The 15,348-nt window shown below is 48.5% G+C and overlaps 6 protein-coding genes across 6 annotated transcripts; 3 read left to right on the top strand and 3 right to left on the bottom strand.

The window, feature by feature from the left end:
• Nucleotides 1–166: 166 nt before the first annotated feature.
• CNL06220 (expressed protein) lies at nucleotides 167–3,422 on the top strand. The gene is made up of 4 exons (XM_568236.2): nucleotides 167–506; nucleotides 761–2,038; nucleotides 2,094–2,262; nucleotides 2,317–3,422. Exons 1-4 carry the CDS (start codon nucleotides 454–456, stop codon nucleotides 3,232–3,234), a joined length of 2,418 nt encoding a protein of 805 aa, XP_568236.1. The 5' UTR covers nucleotides 167–453; the 3' UTR covers nucleotides 3,235–3,422.
• A 1,203-nt stretch (nucleotides 3,423–4,625) lies between these two features.
• On the top strand, nucleotides 4,626–8,466 carry CNL06210 (conserved hypothetical protein). The gene is made up of 11 exons (XM_024658220.1): nucleotides 4,626–5,387; nucleotides 5,440–5,760; nucleotides 5,820–5,941; nucleotides 6,001–6,019; nucleotides 6,080–6,184; nucleotides 6,250–6,303; nucleotides 6,355–6,584; nucleotides 6,636–6,703; nucleotides 6,770–6,921; nucleotides 6,988–7,123; nucleotides 7,193–8,466. The coding sequence occupies exons 1-11, from the start codon at nucleotides 5,120–5,122 to the stop codon at nucleotides 8,340–8,342; spliced, it is 2,625 nt and encodes an 874-aa protein (XP_024513885.1). The 5' UTR covers nucleotides 4,626–5,119; the 3' UTR covers nucleotides 8,343–8,466.
• CNL06200 (expressed protein) lies at nucleotides 8,407–9,230 on the bottom strand. Its single transcript, XM_568147.2, has 6 exons — nucleotides 9,172–9,230; nucleotides 9,053–9,125; nucleotides 8,882–9,003; nucleotides 8,633–8,830; nucleotides 8,476–8,571; nucleotides 8,407–8,428 (listed from the first exon to the last, which is right to left on the bottom strand). The coding sequence occupies exons 1-5, from the start codon at nucleotides 9,199–9,201 to the stop codon at nucleotides 8,479–8,481; spliced, it is 516 nt and encodes a 171-aa protein (XP_568147.1). The 5' UTR covers nucleotides 9,202–9,230; the 3' UTR covers nucleotides 8,407–8,428; nucleotides 8,476–8,478.
• A 155-nt stretch (nucleotides 9,231–9,385) lies between these two features.
• CNL06190 (aldo-keto reductase, putative) lies at nucleotides 9,386–10,635 on the top strand. Its single transcript, XM_568146.2, has 5 exons — nucleotides 9,386–9,528; nucleotides 9,581–9,752; nucleotides 9,809–10,293; nucleotides 10,344–10,439; nucleotides 10,493–10,635. The coding sequence occupies exons 1-5, from the start codon at nucleotides 9,427–9,429 to the stop codon at nucleotides 10,547–10,549; spliced, it is 912 nt and encodes a 303-aa protein (XP_568146.1). The 5' UTR covers nucleotides 9,386–9,426; the 3' UTR covers nucleotides 10,550–10,635.
• A 276-nt stretch (nucleotides 10,636–10,911) lies between these two features.
• CNL06180 (class III aminotransferase, putative) lies at nucleotides 10,912–12,901 on the bottom strand. The gene is made up of 6 exons (XM_024658219.1): nucleotides 12,701–12,901; nucleotides 12,224–12,635; nucleotides 12,040–12,167; nucleotides 11,322–11,984; nucleotides 11,115–11,264; nucleotides 10,912–11,057 (listed from the first exon to the last, which is right to left on the bottom strand). Exons 1-6 carry the CDS (start codon nucleotides 12,701–12,703, stop codon nucleotides 10,974–10,976), a joined length of 1,440 nt encoding a protein of 479 aa, XP_024513884.1. The 5' UTR covers nucleotides 12,704–12,901; the 3' UTR covers nucleotides 10,912–10,973.
• Nucleotides 12,902–13,105: 204 nt separating this feature from the next.
• On the bottom strand, nucleotides 13,106–15,191 carry CNL06170 (cytoplasm protein, putative). Its single transcript, XM_568144.2, has 7 exons — nucleotides 14,975–15,191; nucleotides 14,499–14,921; nucleotides 14,173–14,443; nucleotides 14,034–14,111; nucleotides 13,820–13,978; nucleotides 13,515–13,769; nucleotides 13,106–13,457 (listed from the first exon to the last, which is right to left on the bottom strand). Exons 1-7 carry the CDS (start codon nucleotides 15,127–15,129, stop codon nucleotides 13,155–13,157), a joined length of 1,644 nt encoding a protein of 547 aa, XP_568144.1. The 5' UTR covers nucleotides 15,130–15,191; the 3' UTR covers nucleotides 13,106–13,154.
• Nucleotides 15,192–15,348: the final 157 nt, after the last annotated feature.

Below are 15,348 nucleotides of genomic sequence, written 5' to 3'. Positions count from 1 at the left end.
AAGCAAGGTACACGTCATGCTGTCAGAGCGTCGGCAGCGGCGGCCGCAATGAAACTGTTTGTCATGAAATCTCCTGTTCGGGAATTTTTTGGCCGTTGTGTGGTTCAACATCTCGTTTGCTCGTTTCCCCGTGCCCGTGGCCGATGGCAGCTTTTTCATATGCAGCAGCCGCCCATTCGTCGGCCGCTTTTATGGGGATGGCTTCTTGTTCTCCACTAATTTGCTCCTGGCTTTGCCCATACAACACACGAACAGCCTCTTGTCCATCTTCACCGTGTAGGCTTGTCAGAGAGTGCACAATTAGCATCAACTCTTAACTGAACGGCGACTGCCCTCCGTCCGGCTTCACCCTTGCTCGCGATATACGTGTCACCTCGGCATACGCAGCCGCCGACCTTCACAGTACAACATTAGATTCATCGTATATAGATCCTATATAGTATCCTGCTCGCAATGCCTTCCGCTTCAAATGGTTGGAAGCCATCTACGTCGCCCGTAGGTGAAGGGTGAGTACATTTGTCTCTTTGTCGTGTGTGATCTGCATGCATGGGAAATGCTGATCTCCTTTGACTCCACGTTTTCCTTCCCCTGCGCCCATGCCCCGTAATACACTATTACACTGGTTTTACGACATCCGCTTCCCCTTATCGGCACTCCTTTATCCGCTTTTGATAATACGCATCTTACACTTGCCCGAATTATATTTTATTTGTCAACTGTCAATTCATACATGTTCATCGATATCGGTCTACATCTACAGCCTCACTGCACCTAGAACGCCCGAGCAATCGACAAGCTCCTTGGCCGCCACTTCCCCCTCCTCTTCCACCTTCCCTCGGCCAAAAAAGCTCAGGTCGAGGACATCGACCATGACCAACATCTACACTCCCCCTCTTCCGCCCGTCATGTCACGCGAAAATTCTGCAGAAGATGTCCGGGGAGAGTACGGTCAAGATTCATATCGTCCTCCGCCGGGTACTCTTCTTCCGTCAGCACACGGCCGCCGAGCTTCCAAATCGGTGTCATCTGTTCGGCCGAGTGTAGTTGTCACTCCTTCGAAATACTACACGCCTCAAACGCACAATCAAATCTCTTTTGTCAATACGCCAAATTCCAACACCGGCAATGGTGTTATGGACAGTCCCGAGGCGGATAAAAAGAATATGCTTAAGAGGCGAACATCGACGCCGAGTTTGTTTAAGCGTGCTACTCGAGGTGACGAAGACGAAGAGGACGAAGGGTTGCGAGGCAAATTGATGTCAAAGGAAGAGCCTCAGCAATCCCAACTGTTGCAGCAGCAGCAAAGATCTGAAGTGAGAGCGAGGTCAACGTCTACCAGTGTGGTCGTTCCTCAGACCCAAGGCCTGACTGAGCACTCCACTTACACTTCCAACCCTATTCGCCCTTCGATGCCACCCAGTTCATTTACCCAACAACCCCCTCCACCTCGTCCATGGTCCCCTGGACCTGCTAGTCCTAGTTCACATGTCGAAGGGGCCTCACATGAAAGATCTTCCGGTTTCCTGTCGTCGGCTTACAACTACACCGAATCAGGCATTGTGCAACTGTTCAATTATGTTCGACCTTCTTCCTTTTCACATCATTCATATGCTCGACATGAACCTTCCGATGTTGATTCCGAAAAAGGTCTGAACGGTTCCGAAGACGAAACGGAGGAAAGCAGCGTTAGCTACTTTACTTTACCACCTACCCCTCCCGAACAATCCGAATTCTCGTCCTTTGCCTCTGCCTTGCCATCAGACTCTCTCCCCACCCCGACACTCTCCACACAATCGCTGTCTCGAGACGAACCAAAACGTGGCAAACTACGCAGGGCATTTCGTAGACGATCCGGATTGGAAGGTGATAACGGGAATGGATTGTTGTCTGCTGTTTGGAGCAAGGTCATGGGAAGTGGGGGTGGGAATGGCAAATTGAGCGAAGTGCTGAGAGATTTGGGCTGGATTGTTGGAGTATTGGCATTGACTTTTGTGGTGACGCTTGGAATTGTGATTTGGCTGATCCAGGGGATGCCCATGTGAGTGTGCTGTCTTAATCGATCCATAAGGACCTTTGGCTGACAGTCTCGACAGCACCACGCTGAAGCACATTCCTCAATCGACTACCGATGTCCAACTGCTGTCGGCTGAGATTCGAGGTTACATGGCTTCCAGCAGTTATGGATGGTGGCATACAGTTGGAGTATTGACCTTTGTTGGATGCTGGAAGCATGCCTGGAGTGTCCCTGGAGCTGTCGTCTTGGTGAGTTTTCACCTTGCGAAGTCGAGTGAAGATTTGTTGCTTATCCATTTTCAGAACATTCTGGTTGGATCTCTCTTGGAACCCATGCCGGCCCTTGGTCTTTTGACGATTATCACCGCGTCCGGCTCTCTTGGTGCTTACCTCCTCTCCCGCCCGCTCGCCCCTCTTATCGCCGTCCTCTTCCCTAAACCTCTTGCCCTCGTTCGGGCCGCTCTCGCTCCCGAGTCTATCCCCGCTCCAGATTCTGTTGAACCAACACTCAATGAAACGATCACCCCTATTCAAGCATCTTCCGACCCTTCTGCACAAGCTATTGGCGGTCCTACTGAAGCATCTACCATCTGGCGAAGGCTGCTGGTCATGCGTGCGATGGGCTTTGTTCCTTGGAGTGGTATGAACGTTGCGTGTGGTGTAGTAGGCGTTGACTGGAAAGTATTTTGGCTCACGACCGCAGCGGGAAGTGCGAGTTGGAGTTATGTCACTGCTAGTGTCGGGAATATCTTGTCGAGGCTCAAGGTGCCCAACTCGGCTATCTCTGCAGCACCGGGGGAGATGACTGGGGAGAGTTTGACGAGTCTGTTGAGAGACCCGGTGTTGATCACCAAACTTGTCTTCCTTTCGGGTTTGACTCTCTTACCTGTCATCCTTAAACGCCGATCACCAGCTTCCCCATCACCCACTCCCCGCTCCACTTCGTCATTCGAGCTTTCGGAACTGCCTACTTCATCCTCTGCCTCTTCATCTAGACCTCTCAATCCCAAGATCAACACCCTCCGTCTTTCAGGGCTCGATAACCAACCCATGTCACCACTCTCCCAGAGTTTGGCCAAGTTCACCCCCACGCCTCGCATATTTGACCTTCTCAGTTTTGGACGGATAGCGGTGAGGCAGAGTGGAAGGATTGTCGTCGGTGGCGTAAGGAGTGTGGTTGGAGGAGTGAGGGGGGCTGTGAGGAGTGTGACGCAACAATAAGCATATTCTTTTCTTTTTTTTTTCCGGTTCATCAGTGTATCTCATATACTCATCTTGTGTTATTACTATCTCAAATTCGCTGTAGGCGTTTATCTGGATTTGCTCTAGCATAGTACAGTGATAATCTTTTACAGAGCTCTTTCATCACTGGAACGATTTTTCATGTAGATTAGTCGGAATGAATGTCTTATAATGATCGTAACTGTAGGACCCTGGCATCCGCTTTTGGGTTTGAGACACGTGGTACGATGTTTTGATTGTATACACAAGTTTGACCCCCGTACACGCCTGATAAACAATGCTTATCTCACATAGAGGATTTCGAAAATTAAACAATTCAACACAACTGAAGATCTGGAGGAGGCTTACGCGGCGAAAAATCATCTTTGCGCCTATCTGCTGTAACGTCGGACGGATAAAGCCTCCGAGGCCTAGCGGAGTATGGAGAAGTATGCTGCATCCGACTACCGCACGGCCGCCTCATTATCGAATCTGTCAGCATGACGTTCAACAGCGGGCCGAGTGAAGTCATATGGATGTTTGAAAGGGACTTCTTTAAGCAATCATTCAGGAATGGGAGAACTTTCAGTCTCCGTCGTCCGTTTGGGTTACTGCTTTTGCCCATTGTTGACTATATATGTAATAAAGATATGAGCTGTTGCATGTCACAGACACAGATCGGGACCACTATCGAAGGAGTAGTCGTATAACGAGAGATGATGGCATGCCACGACTCACTCATCAATGCCTTCTGCCGAATACTACGTCGGTCGTTCGGTGTTCGAATCGTACGCCCCCATAGTCGGTCACTCATTATCAATGAGAGGCCCATGCAACAACAGTCCTAAGATTACTTGTGCTTGACATCCGCCGTAGCGTTCTGCAATGGTTTGAAGGGTCAATAAGGCTGTTTTCAGCCGTACATTCGGGTTCATCTACGTAACATCTCTCGTTGTTCCCTGCGTACATCTCGCTCGTTCTCATACCGGACAGATATTTTAATAAAAAGGGCTTAGAGGTTAGAGCTAGCTCAGCATTCGTGTTTACGTAAGTATGCTTGACTCAAGAGAAGACACCTCCACCTCCACCGGCGACCGGCGACCGGAAGCCAACAGTCACAGGACAATTACTAAGATTATCGGGCGATCTACTCTCCGTCTGTCATGTTGGCCATATGCAAGGTTCTCCCATGATATATGTATAAATAAGGGCCGAACATGGTGCTGATCCTGTATTCTAGACTTCAAGCAAGCACAACGGCCCGCTGACCATTAAGATGTTATCGGCCAAGACCGCGCTCTATGTAACGCTGGTTTCGATCCCGTTGTTCGGCCTCGTCCATGCACTAGGCGATGACAAGATTGTGGCCTTTCCAAATCTATCACAACTGTCTGGAGAGGGTTATATTTGGCTAGGTCCTTCAGATCACGCCAAACACCAAGAACAGACAACTTTTATCGCGACAGATGATCGACTGAATCAAGCTTCCTCCGTCAATGGCGCGGGTGATGATTACTTCGTTCTAGCTTCAAACCATCACCACTTTGCTTCATCTCTTCTACTATCATCTGAAGACGACCAGTCCATCCATGTTGCTGCTCAAACATTCGCAGAAGATATCTACAAGGTCACCGGTCAGCGACCTGATCTCTACAACGATACTTTGCCAGACGATGTTCATCGAGCTGTTATTGTTGGTAGCGTGGAGAGTGAAATTATCCGCGGTCTCAAGACCGACTCTAAAAGAGATCATTTGAAGGGGAAGTGGGAAAGCTTTGATATTAGCTGGGAAGCCTCCCCACTCGGGGGTTTAGAGGAGGGACTTGTCATCACTGGTTCCGATCGACGAGGTACGATTTATGCGCTCTACACTCTCTCAGAACAAATGGGTATCTCCCCCTTCTACTTCTGGTCTGACGTTCCCATCCCCCATCACTCTACCATCGCCATCCTCAAGAATATGTCACTCTCTCATGGCGAGCCCACTGTCAAGTACAGAGGTCTTTTCATCAACGATGAACACCCCGCTCTTTGGGGCTGGGCAGCTGAGAAGTGGAATAGGGACCCTTGGGAGCCAGCGTTCCAGGTAGAGATGTATGAGCTTTGGTTCGAAATGATGCTAAGATTGAAGGCAAACTATTTTTGGCCTGCTAGTGAGTTTGAACTCGTATTTTTGCCATGATGACCAACTAACAAAGAAATTAGTGTGGGCTTCCAAGTTCTCTGTCGATGGTCTCGACATTACCAACGGTCTCCCCCGGCCTGCTATTCCAGGTCCGAACCAAATCCTTGCCAACAAGATGGGCATCGTTATGGGAACTTCACATCATGAACCCATGTCCCGTAATAAGCCTGAATGGGATGTGTTTGGTAAAGGTCCTTGGGACTGGACAAATAAAGATGTCCTAAAAGATTTTTGGCGGTACGGGGCTGAGAGAGCTAAGGGCGTCGAAACTCTTTTCACGATGGGGATGAGAGGAGATGGAGATGAGCCTCTGACTGATGCTAGCAATGAGTTGGTCCAGAGTAAGTCTTCCCATTATGATATAATTCCCCCCCCCCAGCCTTGAGCTGATTTCGACCAGACATCACTAAGGTCCAGCAGGATATCTTGAAAGAGGTTTATGATACGGACGATCTGGAGGGAAGTGGTGTGAGCCAGATGTGGTGCATGTACAAGGAGGTTGCTGGATATTACAAAAACGGAGTGTGTCCTTACCATCGTCCAGTAACCATTTTGGAATTGCTGACTTAGTTACTGTGAAGCTCGAAGTTCCAGACGATGGTATGTTTCTGCTGCCTCCATCCTGTCCAAAATACCTCGATAACTCACAATGTTTTCTAGTCACCGTTCTCTTTGCCGACGACAATTACGGCAACATCATGTCCGTCCTCCCTCCAGAACGTCAGGGCCATAAGGCTGGTGCTGGGATCTATTACCACGTTGACTGTGAGGTTTTCTGCCTATTGCCTTGCATAAGACGACATTAACAAGGTCTGACCCCTGATTTCTAGACGTCGGTTTTCCCAGAGATTACAAATGGATAAATACCGTCAATCCTGCCAAAAGTAAATAGCCCTTTTTCTCCCTTTGGGGCCGTTATATTTACTTTAAAATAGCCTGGGACCAAATGAACATTGCCCGCTCTTTCAACACCACTCAAATCTGGATTCTTAATATCGGAACCTTGAAACCTCTCGAAATGCCTACTGAATGGTTCTTAGATCTCGCATGGGACTTTGATAGGTGGGAAAGGAACAGCTGGAAGAGGTGGTTGAGAGAGTGGGCGGGGAGAGAATTTGGAGATGAATGGAAAGAAGAAGTAGGGGATATTATGGGGAAGTACTCTGTGAGTCCACAGTTAGTGTTTCCATAAGAGACAGCTGGTTAATAAATGTAGCTTTACGCGTCAAGGAATAAAGCGGAGCTGGTTAACAGCAAATCGTGGTCACTCTCCAACTATCGCGAGTAAGTCCATCTTAAAACCGAATATTTTAAGCGAGGCGGTATACTTACAAGGCGGTACACCATAAGGGCTGAGCGAGTGCTTACTGAATGGCAAGATCTCACTACTCGTGCTGGTATGGTATACGACCAGTTACCCAAAGAAACCCAGCCAGCATTCTTCCAGCTCGTGTACATGCTTTGCGCGGCTCAAGAGAACTTGAACAAACTACACATTGCAGGTCGGTCATCTTTCACGTCCGAAAACGGTGTTTATTCGGAAAAGTCTGATTTGTGATTGTGATTAGTTGCCCGATCAGAACTTTATGCTTTCCAGGCGAAGACGGCTGCCAACGTATTTGCACACGAGGCGATTGAAGCATTCTACCAGGATGCCAACATCACTGAGACCTTCCATTCCTTGCTGAACCGTAAATGGGACCAGTAAGTGTAATCCTTTTTTTTTCACCTTTCCCGTTGGCCCAACTTTTTCAGGACTGACGCGTTCTTCAGCATGTGGGACCAAACCCACATCAACTACTACACCAACCTCGAGCCCATCCGAGATTCCCTTCCGCCCATCCATCTCGTCAATCCCTTCCAGCCCTCCCGACCTGGTATCCCGCTTAAAGAGCGGGACTTACCCGGCCAAATTGGCTACGTCCGCCTCACTGTCGAGAATTCCCTTGGCGCTTGGCCGGGAGATAACGTCAGAAATTGTGAGAGGGGTTACAAATGCCCGGACCCGACACTTTTACCCATGGATCCATGGGGCGAACAGAGTCGATGGATCGATATTGGTGCTGGAGGACCAAAGAACGTGAGTTGGAAGATGGAGGTGGATGTGGATTGGTTGACAGTGGAGCCGAGGAAGGGGAAGACTGTGTGGGATGGTTCGGGGGATGAGAGGGTTTGGGTATCGGTGGATTGGGACAAGGTCCCAGCTAGTACAAAGGGCGAACGGGTGGAGAAAGAAGGGCATATTGAGTTTAGTGCTGCCGATAGAACCAACGTCACCGTCAGTGTCCCCATCATCATACCTCCTTCGCCGCCATCCTCATTCCGCGGCCACGTCCAGGGCGATGGGTATGTCGTTATCGAAGCTGTCCACTATACGCGAAATACGTCGGAAGAAGGATACGCCTTTGAGGAACTCGAAGGCTATGGGCGTACCCTTTCTGGTCTGGAAATGTTCCCTGTCACTACCCAAAACTTCACTCTAGGTAAAGGTCCCAAGCTCGAGTATGATTTTTGGACACATGGCGATAGCGTGGACGGAAATGGCAAAGTGGAGATAACTGTCCAAGTTGGCCCAACTCTGAATTTCCTCATCGGTGAAGAACTAGCTTTTGGACTTCAGTTAGATGATCTTCCACCCAGAGAAATCCATCCCGTGCCAATAAAAGGCCTTGGAGAAAGCGGTTCAGATCGAAATTCTGGAGAAGTGGGGTCCGTACCTAAAGATTGGATGGAAGTGGTTAGTAGTGAGATTAGAAATGTGACAATGGAGGTAACCAAGGACGACTGGGAGGCCGGGAGGCATACTGTGACGATCTGGGGATTGACGACGGGTGTGGTGGTGGAGAGAATTTGGGTGGATATGGGCGGGATCAGAGAAAGGGGGTATAGCTACCTGGGTCCGCCTGAAAGTAAGCGTGTGTGAACTAGGTTTTGTCAGTTTTAGCGAAGTGTATAACAGGAATACAGTTATGGAACGCGGTGAAATGATTGAATCACGGTGCATAGATACTAAGAAAAAGTCAGCCTTATGAACGATCTTTGCCCATGTGACTTGCCTTCTATAGATCCCCACTAGCCTTTTGCTGAGCTTGCCTAATTTCCAGCTTTTCCCTTTCGGTCTCTTTCTTCTTCTGCGCCGCAATCTTTCTTTGCTATTGGATCACACAACATTAGCATATAGGCCCTTGTATATGAATTTTGAATTCCACTTACCCTTTGTCTTCTCCCCTTACCCCTCTTTCCCTCATTCCCAATCACAACCTCGACATAAAGCTCCTTCCTCTTCTTTGTCAATGCTTCCGCCCGAGCCTTCTCCTTTTTCTTGTCTCGTTTTCGCATGAGGGGTGCCATGGATGTTTTGAGAAGGGAACCATAGGCGGCGTGGAATGACGGGAGGGATGAGGCGGGAATCTGCAAATATTCAGTAACCTGATGGATGCTTTACAGGGCAAAATTGCTTACTCGAGCGGAAAACTTGTTGTTTCCTTGAGTACACCTTATCAGCACCTCGTGTTCCGGTCCTTCACTGTTGTTCTCTCTTTCTTCGTCGTTCATCTGCACATCCGCATCATCCGAGTATGTTACTATGACATAACAGTCAGCGTATAGTTATACCAGGATGCGAAGACATACACCTCTTGTGAGTGAGCCAAACGGAACTTGACGAAGACGGGTCAGAGAAACATTGGCCGAGTTTGGTGAGGAACTGTGGCCAGTCAACTTCATGCCAGTGACTGTAGGAAAGCACCCACCTCTTCCGGGGACACGAGATGTTGGGGCATTTTATATAGTTCGAAGGTGTCTGATAAAGTATTGCTTTGACAAAAAACAACGATTGACGACTCGGTCACTATCGATGTCCCAGCGCAGGTCGACGAGGATAGGGGAAAACTGTATTACGTAACTCACGTTTTACACCTCATATTGGAGCCCCAAATTGTCTGCATCATCCGACGGAGACTTCATCACAAGCTGTCTCCGAAAACCATATTTTGATCTTCGTTTGTATGCCAAGAGCTATATCTATACGTCTATTCAATACCCCAAGAAATATCCTATCAGAAATGTCCGGTCCTGCTCCAGTCAAGTCTCTCGATGCTCGTCTTAAGGTGCGTTGCTCTTCACCAGTGATTTGTGGCTGAGCTGAACTGGTTAATGTAGATGCACGACGGGAATGCTATCCCTCAATTCGGACTTGGCGTCTACGAGATGAACGACAAGGAGACTTACGATTGTGTCAAGTGGGCTCTTGAAGCTGGGTATCGACATGTCGACACTGCCGAATGGTACGAGAACGAAGCTCCTTGTGGAAAGGCCATTGCCGATTTTTTAAGTACGTCTGCCGTGTTCCAGCGTATGACGTATTGTATCCTGACAATACCTATGTAGAGGCTACTGGTACCTCTCGAGAGGAGATCTTCCTTACATCTAAGCTCAAGAACAACTCTAGCTATGAACAAGCTTTTGTCGACCTCAAGGGCTCCCTCAAACGCTCCGGTGTCGAGTACTTTGACCTTTACCTCATGCACTCCGCCATTGGCGGTCCCGTCATCAGGAAGAACGTCTGGAAGGCTCTTTGCGATGCCCAATCTCAGGGTCTCGTCAAGTCTATCGGTGTCTCCAACTTTGGCAAGAAGCACATCCAAGAATTTATCGATCAAAAGGTCCCTTTGCCTACCGTTAACCAGGTTGACCTCCACCCCTTCATGAGACATCCCGAGATTGTGGAGATCTGCGAGCAAAACGAGATTTTGCTTGAAGCTTGGGGGCCTCTTGCGAGGGCAATGAGGTTTGACCACCCTGTGGTTGTGAAGATTGCCAAGGAGAAGGGCAAGGATGCTGCTCAAATCATGTTGAGGTGGGGTATCCAGCATGTACGTTCAAATACATCTTCTATTTCATGCGCGGCTGATGTGCTGTTTAGGGTTTTGTTGTCATCCCCAAGTCTGTATCTCAAAAGCGAATCGTTTCCAACTCCAAGATCTTCGATTTTGAGCTCTCTTCCGAGGAGATGAAGGAGGTAAGTTACTTTACACATCGTCCATATAATATAGTATCCTGATAAGAAATTAGCTTGACGGCTTGGATGAGTATCTCGTTACTGATTGGGATGTCGTCGACTGCGAATAGATCGCCTATAGAAATTTTAAGGGGGGAGGGTATCGTCAGCCCAAAGAAGTATAAAGAGTCTAGGCAACAATGAATTGTATAGATGCGAATCGCTCGAATGTCTTCCCAACCTCACTCAAAAATTCTTGTCACCTTTTGAAGAGCCTATTTGTACTCCCTGGCGGTTCAAGACCTGTTTGGGCACTTGCTCGTATTTGACAAGTCGATACCAAAGGCGCTAAGGGTTTGTTGGCAGCCTACACGGCATTCGAACATATCATATCCTGGGGCGTGCGTATGTTTATGACTCGACTCTAGCATCTCAATTGGTGATGTTTTTCCAGGACAAACTTCCGTCCGACAAAAGACGACTCGAATACTCCTTTGTTCAACAATTGATACATGTACAACCGAAAACATTAACAAATAAAAGGCACTAGAAGGTTTAAAGCTCCTCAACAACCTCCTTGATGCTCTTCACCAACAACCTAACAATCTCAGAGATCTGCTTCTTGGTCACAGTGTATGCCTAAAATCACAATCAGCAGGTGTACCAAACAACAGAAAAGATGCATGATAGACTCGCAGGACAGATGATGGTGGTTTCACCTTCTACACCGTCAATGGTACCGCTGATACCCATGACAATGAGGCCGTTCTTGAACGCCTGGTCCTTAACGCGAGATGCAAAACGGGGTTTGAGAGAAGAAGGGCCATCGAATTCGACACCGATAAACTGCTTAATCATCAGTCTCTTCACCCCCTATTGAGGCGAGGTAAAACAAGTGCTCACCAGTCCCTTGCCTCGAACATCAATAATGGTAGGCACCCCCTTCGCAGCCTCTTTCAATTCTTCCAGGATTTGTTCACCCCTCTCTCTCACATTCTGCAACAAGTTCTCCCGCTCGACAATCTCCATAACCTTAGCTGCAACAGCGCAGTTAATAGGGTGATTTTGGTATGTGTGGCTATTTTTCCATTGGCCACCTTCCCTTACCCTATCGGCTACACGTTGACCAACAAACACACCCGAGATAGAAACATACCCCCCTCCAAGACCCTTGGCGATAGCTACGATATCAGGTTTTACCCCTTCACCTACAGCTTGATGCGCGAACAACTGGCCGACCCGCCCCGAACCACTCATAACCTCATCCATGATGAAGAGCGTCCCATACTTCTTGATGACCTTGTCCATCGCGGGAAAGTAGCCCTTTGGAGGGGGCATGACGCCGAGAGCGGAACCAACGACGGGTTCAGCAAAAAAACCGATGACATTCTCAGGTCCAAGTTCGAGGATTTTAGCTTCGAGCTCATCAGCCAAGCGGGCTGAATAGGCTTCTTCGGTTTCGCCCGGCTGGGCGTAACGTTTGTATACTGGAGAAGTGACGTGATGGAAGGCATTCATGGAGATGAGGGGTTTGTAGATGTCCCGACGACCGGGGGCATTGCCGATCTGAAATGGGCGATCAGCAATGGAGGGTAACGACAAGGACATGAGAATAACTTACAGCGAGGGCACCGAGGGTGTTACCATGGTAAGATGGGAACCTCGCAATGATGTATTTGCGCTCGGGCTTGCCTGCCTCCACCCAGTACTGCCTAGCCATTTTGATGGCAGCTTCGATGGCTTCCGAACCTATGCATCTTATCAGCCTTCATATCATCACTGTCGAGTGTAATAATGCCACTTACCAGAGTTCAAGAAAGCACCAGCTACCAAAGCACCTTCACTCCTGTCACACAACCATTTTGCAAGCTTTTCGCTACCCTCAGCATCCAAACTCTGGTGGTAGGTATAAGCCATCTTCTTGGCCTGTTCATACATGGTCTCGATGACTTCAGAGTTCCCATTACCCAAACAAGAGACGGCAGCTCCACCTGCGGCGGCGTCGAGTACGGTCTCACCAGTGGTAAGAGTAAAGTGCATGCCATCACCTTTGGTGGCTACAGGGTTGGGGACGGTGTGGTGGAGCTGATAAGTAGAGGTAGCGGCTGTAGAGATAGGGGTAGGTGCGACGCTGGATTTGAGGTGGGTGGTGGACACACCAGTGCGTTGGTTGAGAGCGATAGGGGACATGGTTGTGGGTGATGCTCGGTCTTTTAACTGTGGTGAAAAGAGAGTTAAATAAATATGATAGGGAGAGTTTGGAGAAAGGGGGAAATACTTGCCATCAATTGCCTCTTATACGTATCGCCATCTCATTGCCCATTCCAACACGAGGTCAAATCGAATCCCTGAATGATAAAAAGCATTGGACCTCCATCATGAAGAATTGGACTTTCATCTGCAAAATTGGACCTCTTCTGGGATGTATTTGGCCTTTTGGAGTATTTTTTCCAATTCCAAACCAACCCATTCGGCAAACAAAATCAACCGATCAGAGATAAGGAATAAGGCAGTGCCTGAAAATGCCGTTCATGGCAGAAGATAGAAGAAGACAAAAAAAGATATTCGGAGGTGGCCGATTCCACAGTCGCGAGCCTTGTTGGATCTTCCGGCACCGACATTGCGACCCAGGGTAGGCTCGAGCAGAGGTTCACATTGGAAAACGTGACCGAAGAATTACGAGAAAGGTTGCATCTATGGTACAAAATGCCCCGCCAAAGTCTAGATCTACTCATATTACCACTCTGACCCTCTAACCTCTCCCTTTCCGACCAGTCGCCATCCCCATCGGTCCTCTCCAAGTTGCATCTCTTCTTCGTTCTTCTCATCGTCCTCAGCAGTCTCAAGACCGAAAAACGGTGCCACACTTAGACGGATAACACCCTTAAACATATGAAGCAATTCGGATCGGAGACGGTCACCGCTTTGGTGGAAGTCGGGAGAAGCGTTGAATTCGAGAAGAGTAACCGTTGGTATAGGCAAAGACGTGGACTTGGACGATGATGGCGGGAAAGAAAGGATAAGATCGACACCAAAGATCTAGAAAAAGAATCAGTTCAATCCTTCATAGAACATTTATGTCTTTGTGTTACTCACCTCAAAGGCATTGGGCATGAATTGCAACCCAAAGCTTCCGCATTCAGCACCAGCCTTGACAGTCTCGGCTACAACATCTCCGACCTTTGCAAATGTTTTGTCCAACCATTCCTTCGTGACCTCTCCTCGTGGTATATAAGAATACTTGCCATCGGATGATGGTGAGGATGAACAGTTCAAGGCAGAAATACCCTCCAGTTCCCAGAAAAGCTTGACGAGCTCCTCAGGAGGAGTAGGAGCGCCGTACGCATCCGTCTAAGTGATATGATAAGAATAGGCTACAATTGGTAATTTAAGGAGCTCACCTGGAGACATGTGTTGGTCAAATGCGGTCTGAGGTCCAACTGGCCATCTTCCGTTGGTTTGGGCGGGGTATAAGGTGATCCGGAGAAAAGGGCTAGCATGGTCCGAGCAAGGTGGACAGTATACGCGCCGGTGATGAGGACGTACGCTCGGAGATGGAACTAAAGTTTATCAGGGATCAAGAGGAATGCGTAACCGATTAGTTCAGATGCTTACTTTGTAACCTTCTAACGATGACGATGGTTCTTCAGGTATATTGAAAATGTCAAAAAGGATGGGCTTAGGGATGTATTCCTATGTCAAATATCAAACATCAGCTCAAATTCACATAAAATATCCAAAGAATGCGGCGCACTTGGATGACAAAGTGTCGCAGCTGGGAAGTCATGACACCCGTACCTCCCTCTCCATCCTCATCCTCTTTTTCATTCGAGTCTTGATCATCTTCTCCGCTGAAGCCAAGCTCGACAGCCTTTTTCGCTAACATGTCTATCATTCCGTCCACCCCGCCTTTGGCCATCTGCCGGGCCTCTTCGCTTTCTTGCTCATCATCTTCTTCTTCTTTGTCTTCATCGTCATCCTCCTCGTCCGAAGATGACGGCTCGAACTCTTCAAAGATTGCTCGTCTGCGTCCAAATATCATCAGAAACTATATCCAACCATCCGTACCTTCCCACTCACAGTTCCTCTTCAGTGGAAAACATCCTAATTCCCTGCGCTCTGTCGGCAAATCCAGGCTTCAAAATCCACCATCTCCTCTCTCCCTCTTCTTTCCCCTCATTCTCCCTCATCCCCGCTTCAAGTTCATACAAATCATCCATTAACGCCTCATCCAGCTCATCCGCGAATTGCAAATCCACTATCCATCCTTTCGGCGCACCTCCACCTAGCACATCTGTCCCATCCCCATTTCCAACAGGCCCTTCCGGTAAAGGGGAGAGGATGGAAGGAATCTTTCGGTGAGAGCATTTTGCGAGGTATGCGATGATGGTGTTGTGAAGTTGATGTTTTCGGGTAAGGGCTTTGCGATATATGTATGAGGAGATGAGATACTTGGAAGGGCTTTTGTGAGGGATGTCGAATGACATGAGGTCATAATCGGCCCTATGGACCAAAACCCGTCAGATAACCGACATTAAAAGGGACAATACACATGCCATTGTAAAGCTGGAGGCTGATCTTCGGGGAACTGCACCAGAGAAAGCGACAAAGCAGGAAGAGTGGAGACCAGCGCTTGAACCAAGAGTGACTGAGTGTATGGCGATGGGAAGGAGACGAATGCTGATAGAGGTTTTTGATTGGTAGATGACATCTTGGAAAGGCCTGAGTGCGCTACTGATGTACCGAAAGTGTACAAGATGTAAATTTAAAAAGAGTACCAACCCCGAAGAGAGCTCGATCTTCTGTCATATCATGAAAATGTTTCGTGTGGGGGGGCTGTCAGTAAGTCTCTCTTACGTAACGGCATAAATATGCCCCCTCGAGGAGAAGCGGTTCTTGGTGAATGATGGATGGCAGGCAGGTGGTACTG

The sequence above is a fragment of the Cryptococcus neoformans genome (genome assembly GCF_000091045.1).
Source record: "Cryptococcus neoformans var. neoformans JEC21 chromosome 12 sequence".
In the NCBI taxonomy this organism is placed as follows: domain Eukaryota; kingdom Fungi; phylum Basidiomycota; class Tremellomycetes; order Tremellales; family Cryptococcaceae; genus Cryptococcus; species Cryptococcus deneoformans.
This window is presented reverse-complemented; position numbering and strand designations above follow the sequence as displayed.

Coding starts and splice junctions, on each gene's coding strand:
- CNL06220 (XM_568236.2), top strand. CDS start 454: ATGCCTTCCGCTTCAAATGGTTGGAAGCCATCTACGTCGCCCGTAGGT. Junction 2,039..2,093: donor CTGATCCAGGGGATGCCCAT/GTGAGTGTGCTG, acceptor CAGTCTCGACAG/CACCACGCTGAAGCACATTC. Junction 2,263..2,316: donor TCCCTGGAGCTGTCGTCTTG/GTGAGTTTTCAC, acceptor ATCCATTTTCAG/AACATTCTGGTTGGATCTCT.
- CNL06210 (XM_024658220.1), top strand. CDS start 5,120: ATGGGTATCTCCCCCTTCTACTTCTGGTCTGACGTTCCCATCCCCCAT. Junction 5,761..5,819: donor TAGCAATGAGTTGGTCCAGA/GTAAGTCTTCCC, acceptor GATTTCGACCAG/ACATCACTAAGGTCCAGCAG. Junction 6,922..6,987: donor GAACAAACTACACATTGCAG/GTCGGTCATCTT, acceptor GATTGTGATTAG/TTGCCCGATCAGAACTTTAT.
- CNL06200 (XM_568147.2), bottom strand. CDS start 9,201: ATGCCCCAACATCTCGTGTCCCCGGAAGAG. Junction 9,004..9,052: donor TTGGCTCACTCACAAGAGGT/GTATGTCTTCGC, acceptor GTTATGTCATAG/TAACATACTCGGATGATGCG. Junction 8,831..8,881: donor ACAACAAGTTTTCCGCTCGA/GTAAGCAATTTT, acceptor GAATATTTGCAG/ATTCCCGCCTCATCCCTCCC.
- CNL06190 (XM_568146.2), top strand. CDS start 9,427: ATGCCAAGAGCTATATCTATACGTCTATTCAATACCCCAAGAAATATC. Junction 9,529..9,580: donor CTCTCGATGCTCGTCTTAAG/GTGCGTTGCTCT, acceptor TGGTTAATGTAG/ATGCACGACGGGAATGCTAT. Junction 10,440..10,492: donor CTTCCGAGGAGATGAAGGAG/GTAAGTTACTTT, acceptor ATAAGAAATTAG/CTTGACGGCTTGGATGAGTA.
- CNL06180 (XM_024658219.1), bottom strand. Junction 11,265..11,321: donor ATGTTCGAGGCAAGGGACTG/GTGAGCACTTGT, acceptor ATGATTAAGCAG/TTTATCGGTGTCGAATTCGA. Junction 11,058..11,114: donor AAACCACCATCATCTGTCCT/GCGAGTCTATCA, acceptor TTGTGATTTTAG/GCATACACTGTGACCAAGAA.
- CNL06170 (XM_568144.2), bottom strand. CDS start 15,129: ATGTCATCTACCAATCAAAAACCTCTATCAGCATTCGTCTCCTTCCCA. Junction 13,979..14,033: donor CATCGTTAGAAGGTTACAAA/GTAAGCATCTGA, acceptor GATAAACTTTAG/TTCCATCTCCGAGCGTACGT. Junction 13,770..13,819: donor TGACCAACACATGTCTCCAG/GTGAGCTCCTTA, acceptor CATATCACTTAG/ACGGATGCGTACGGCGCTCC.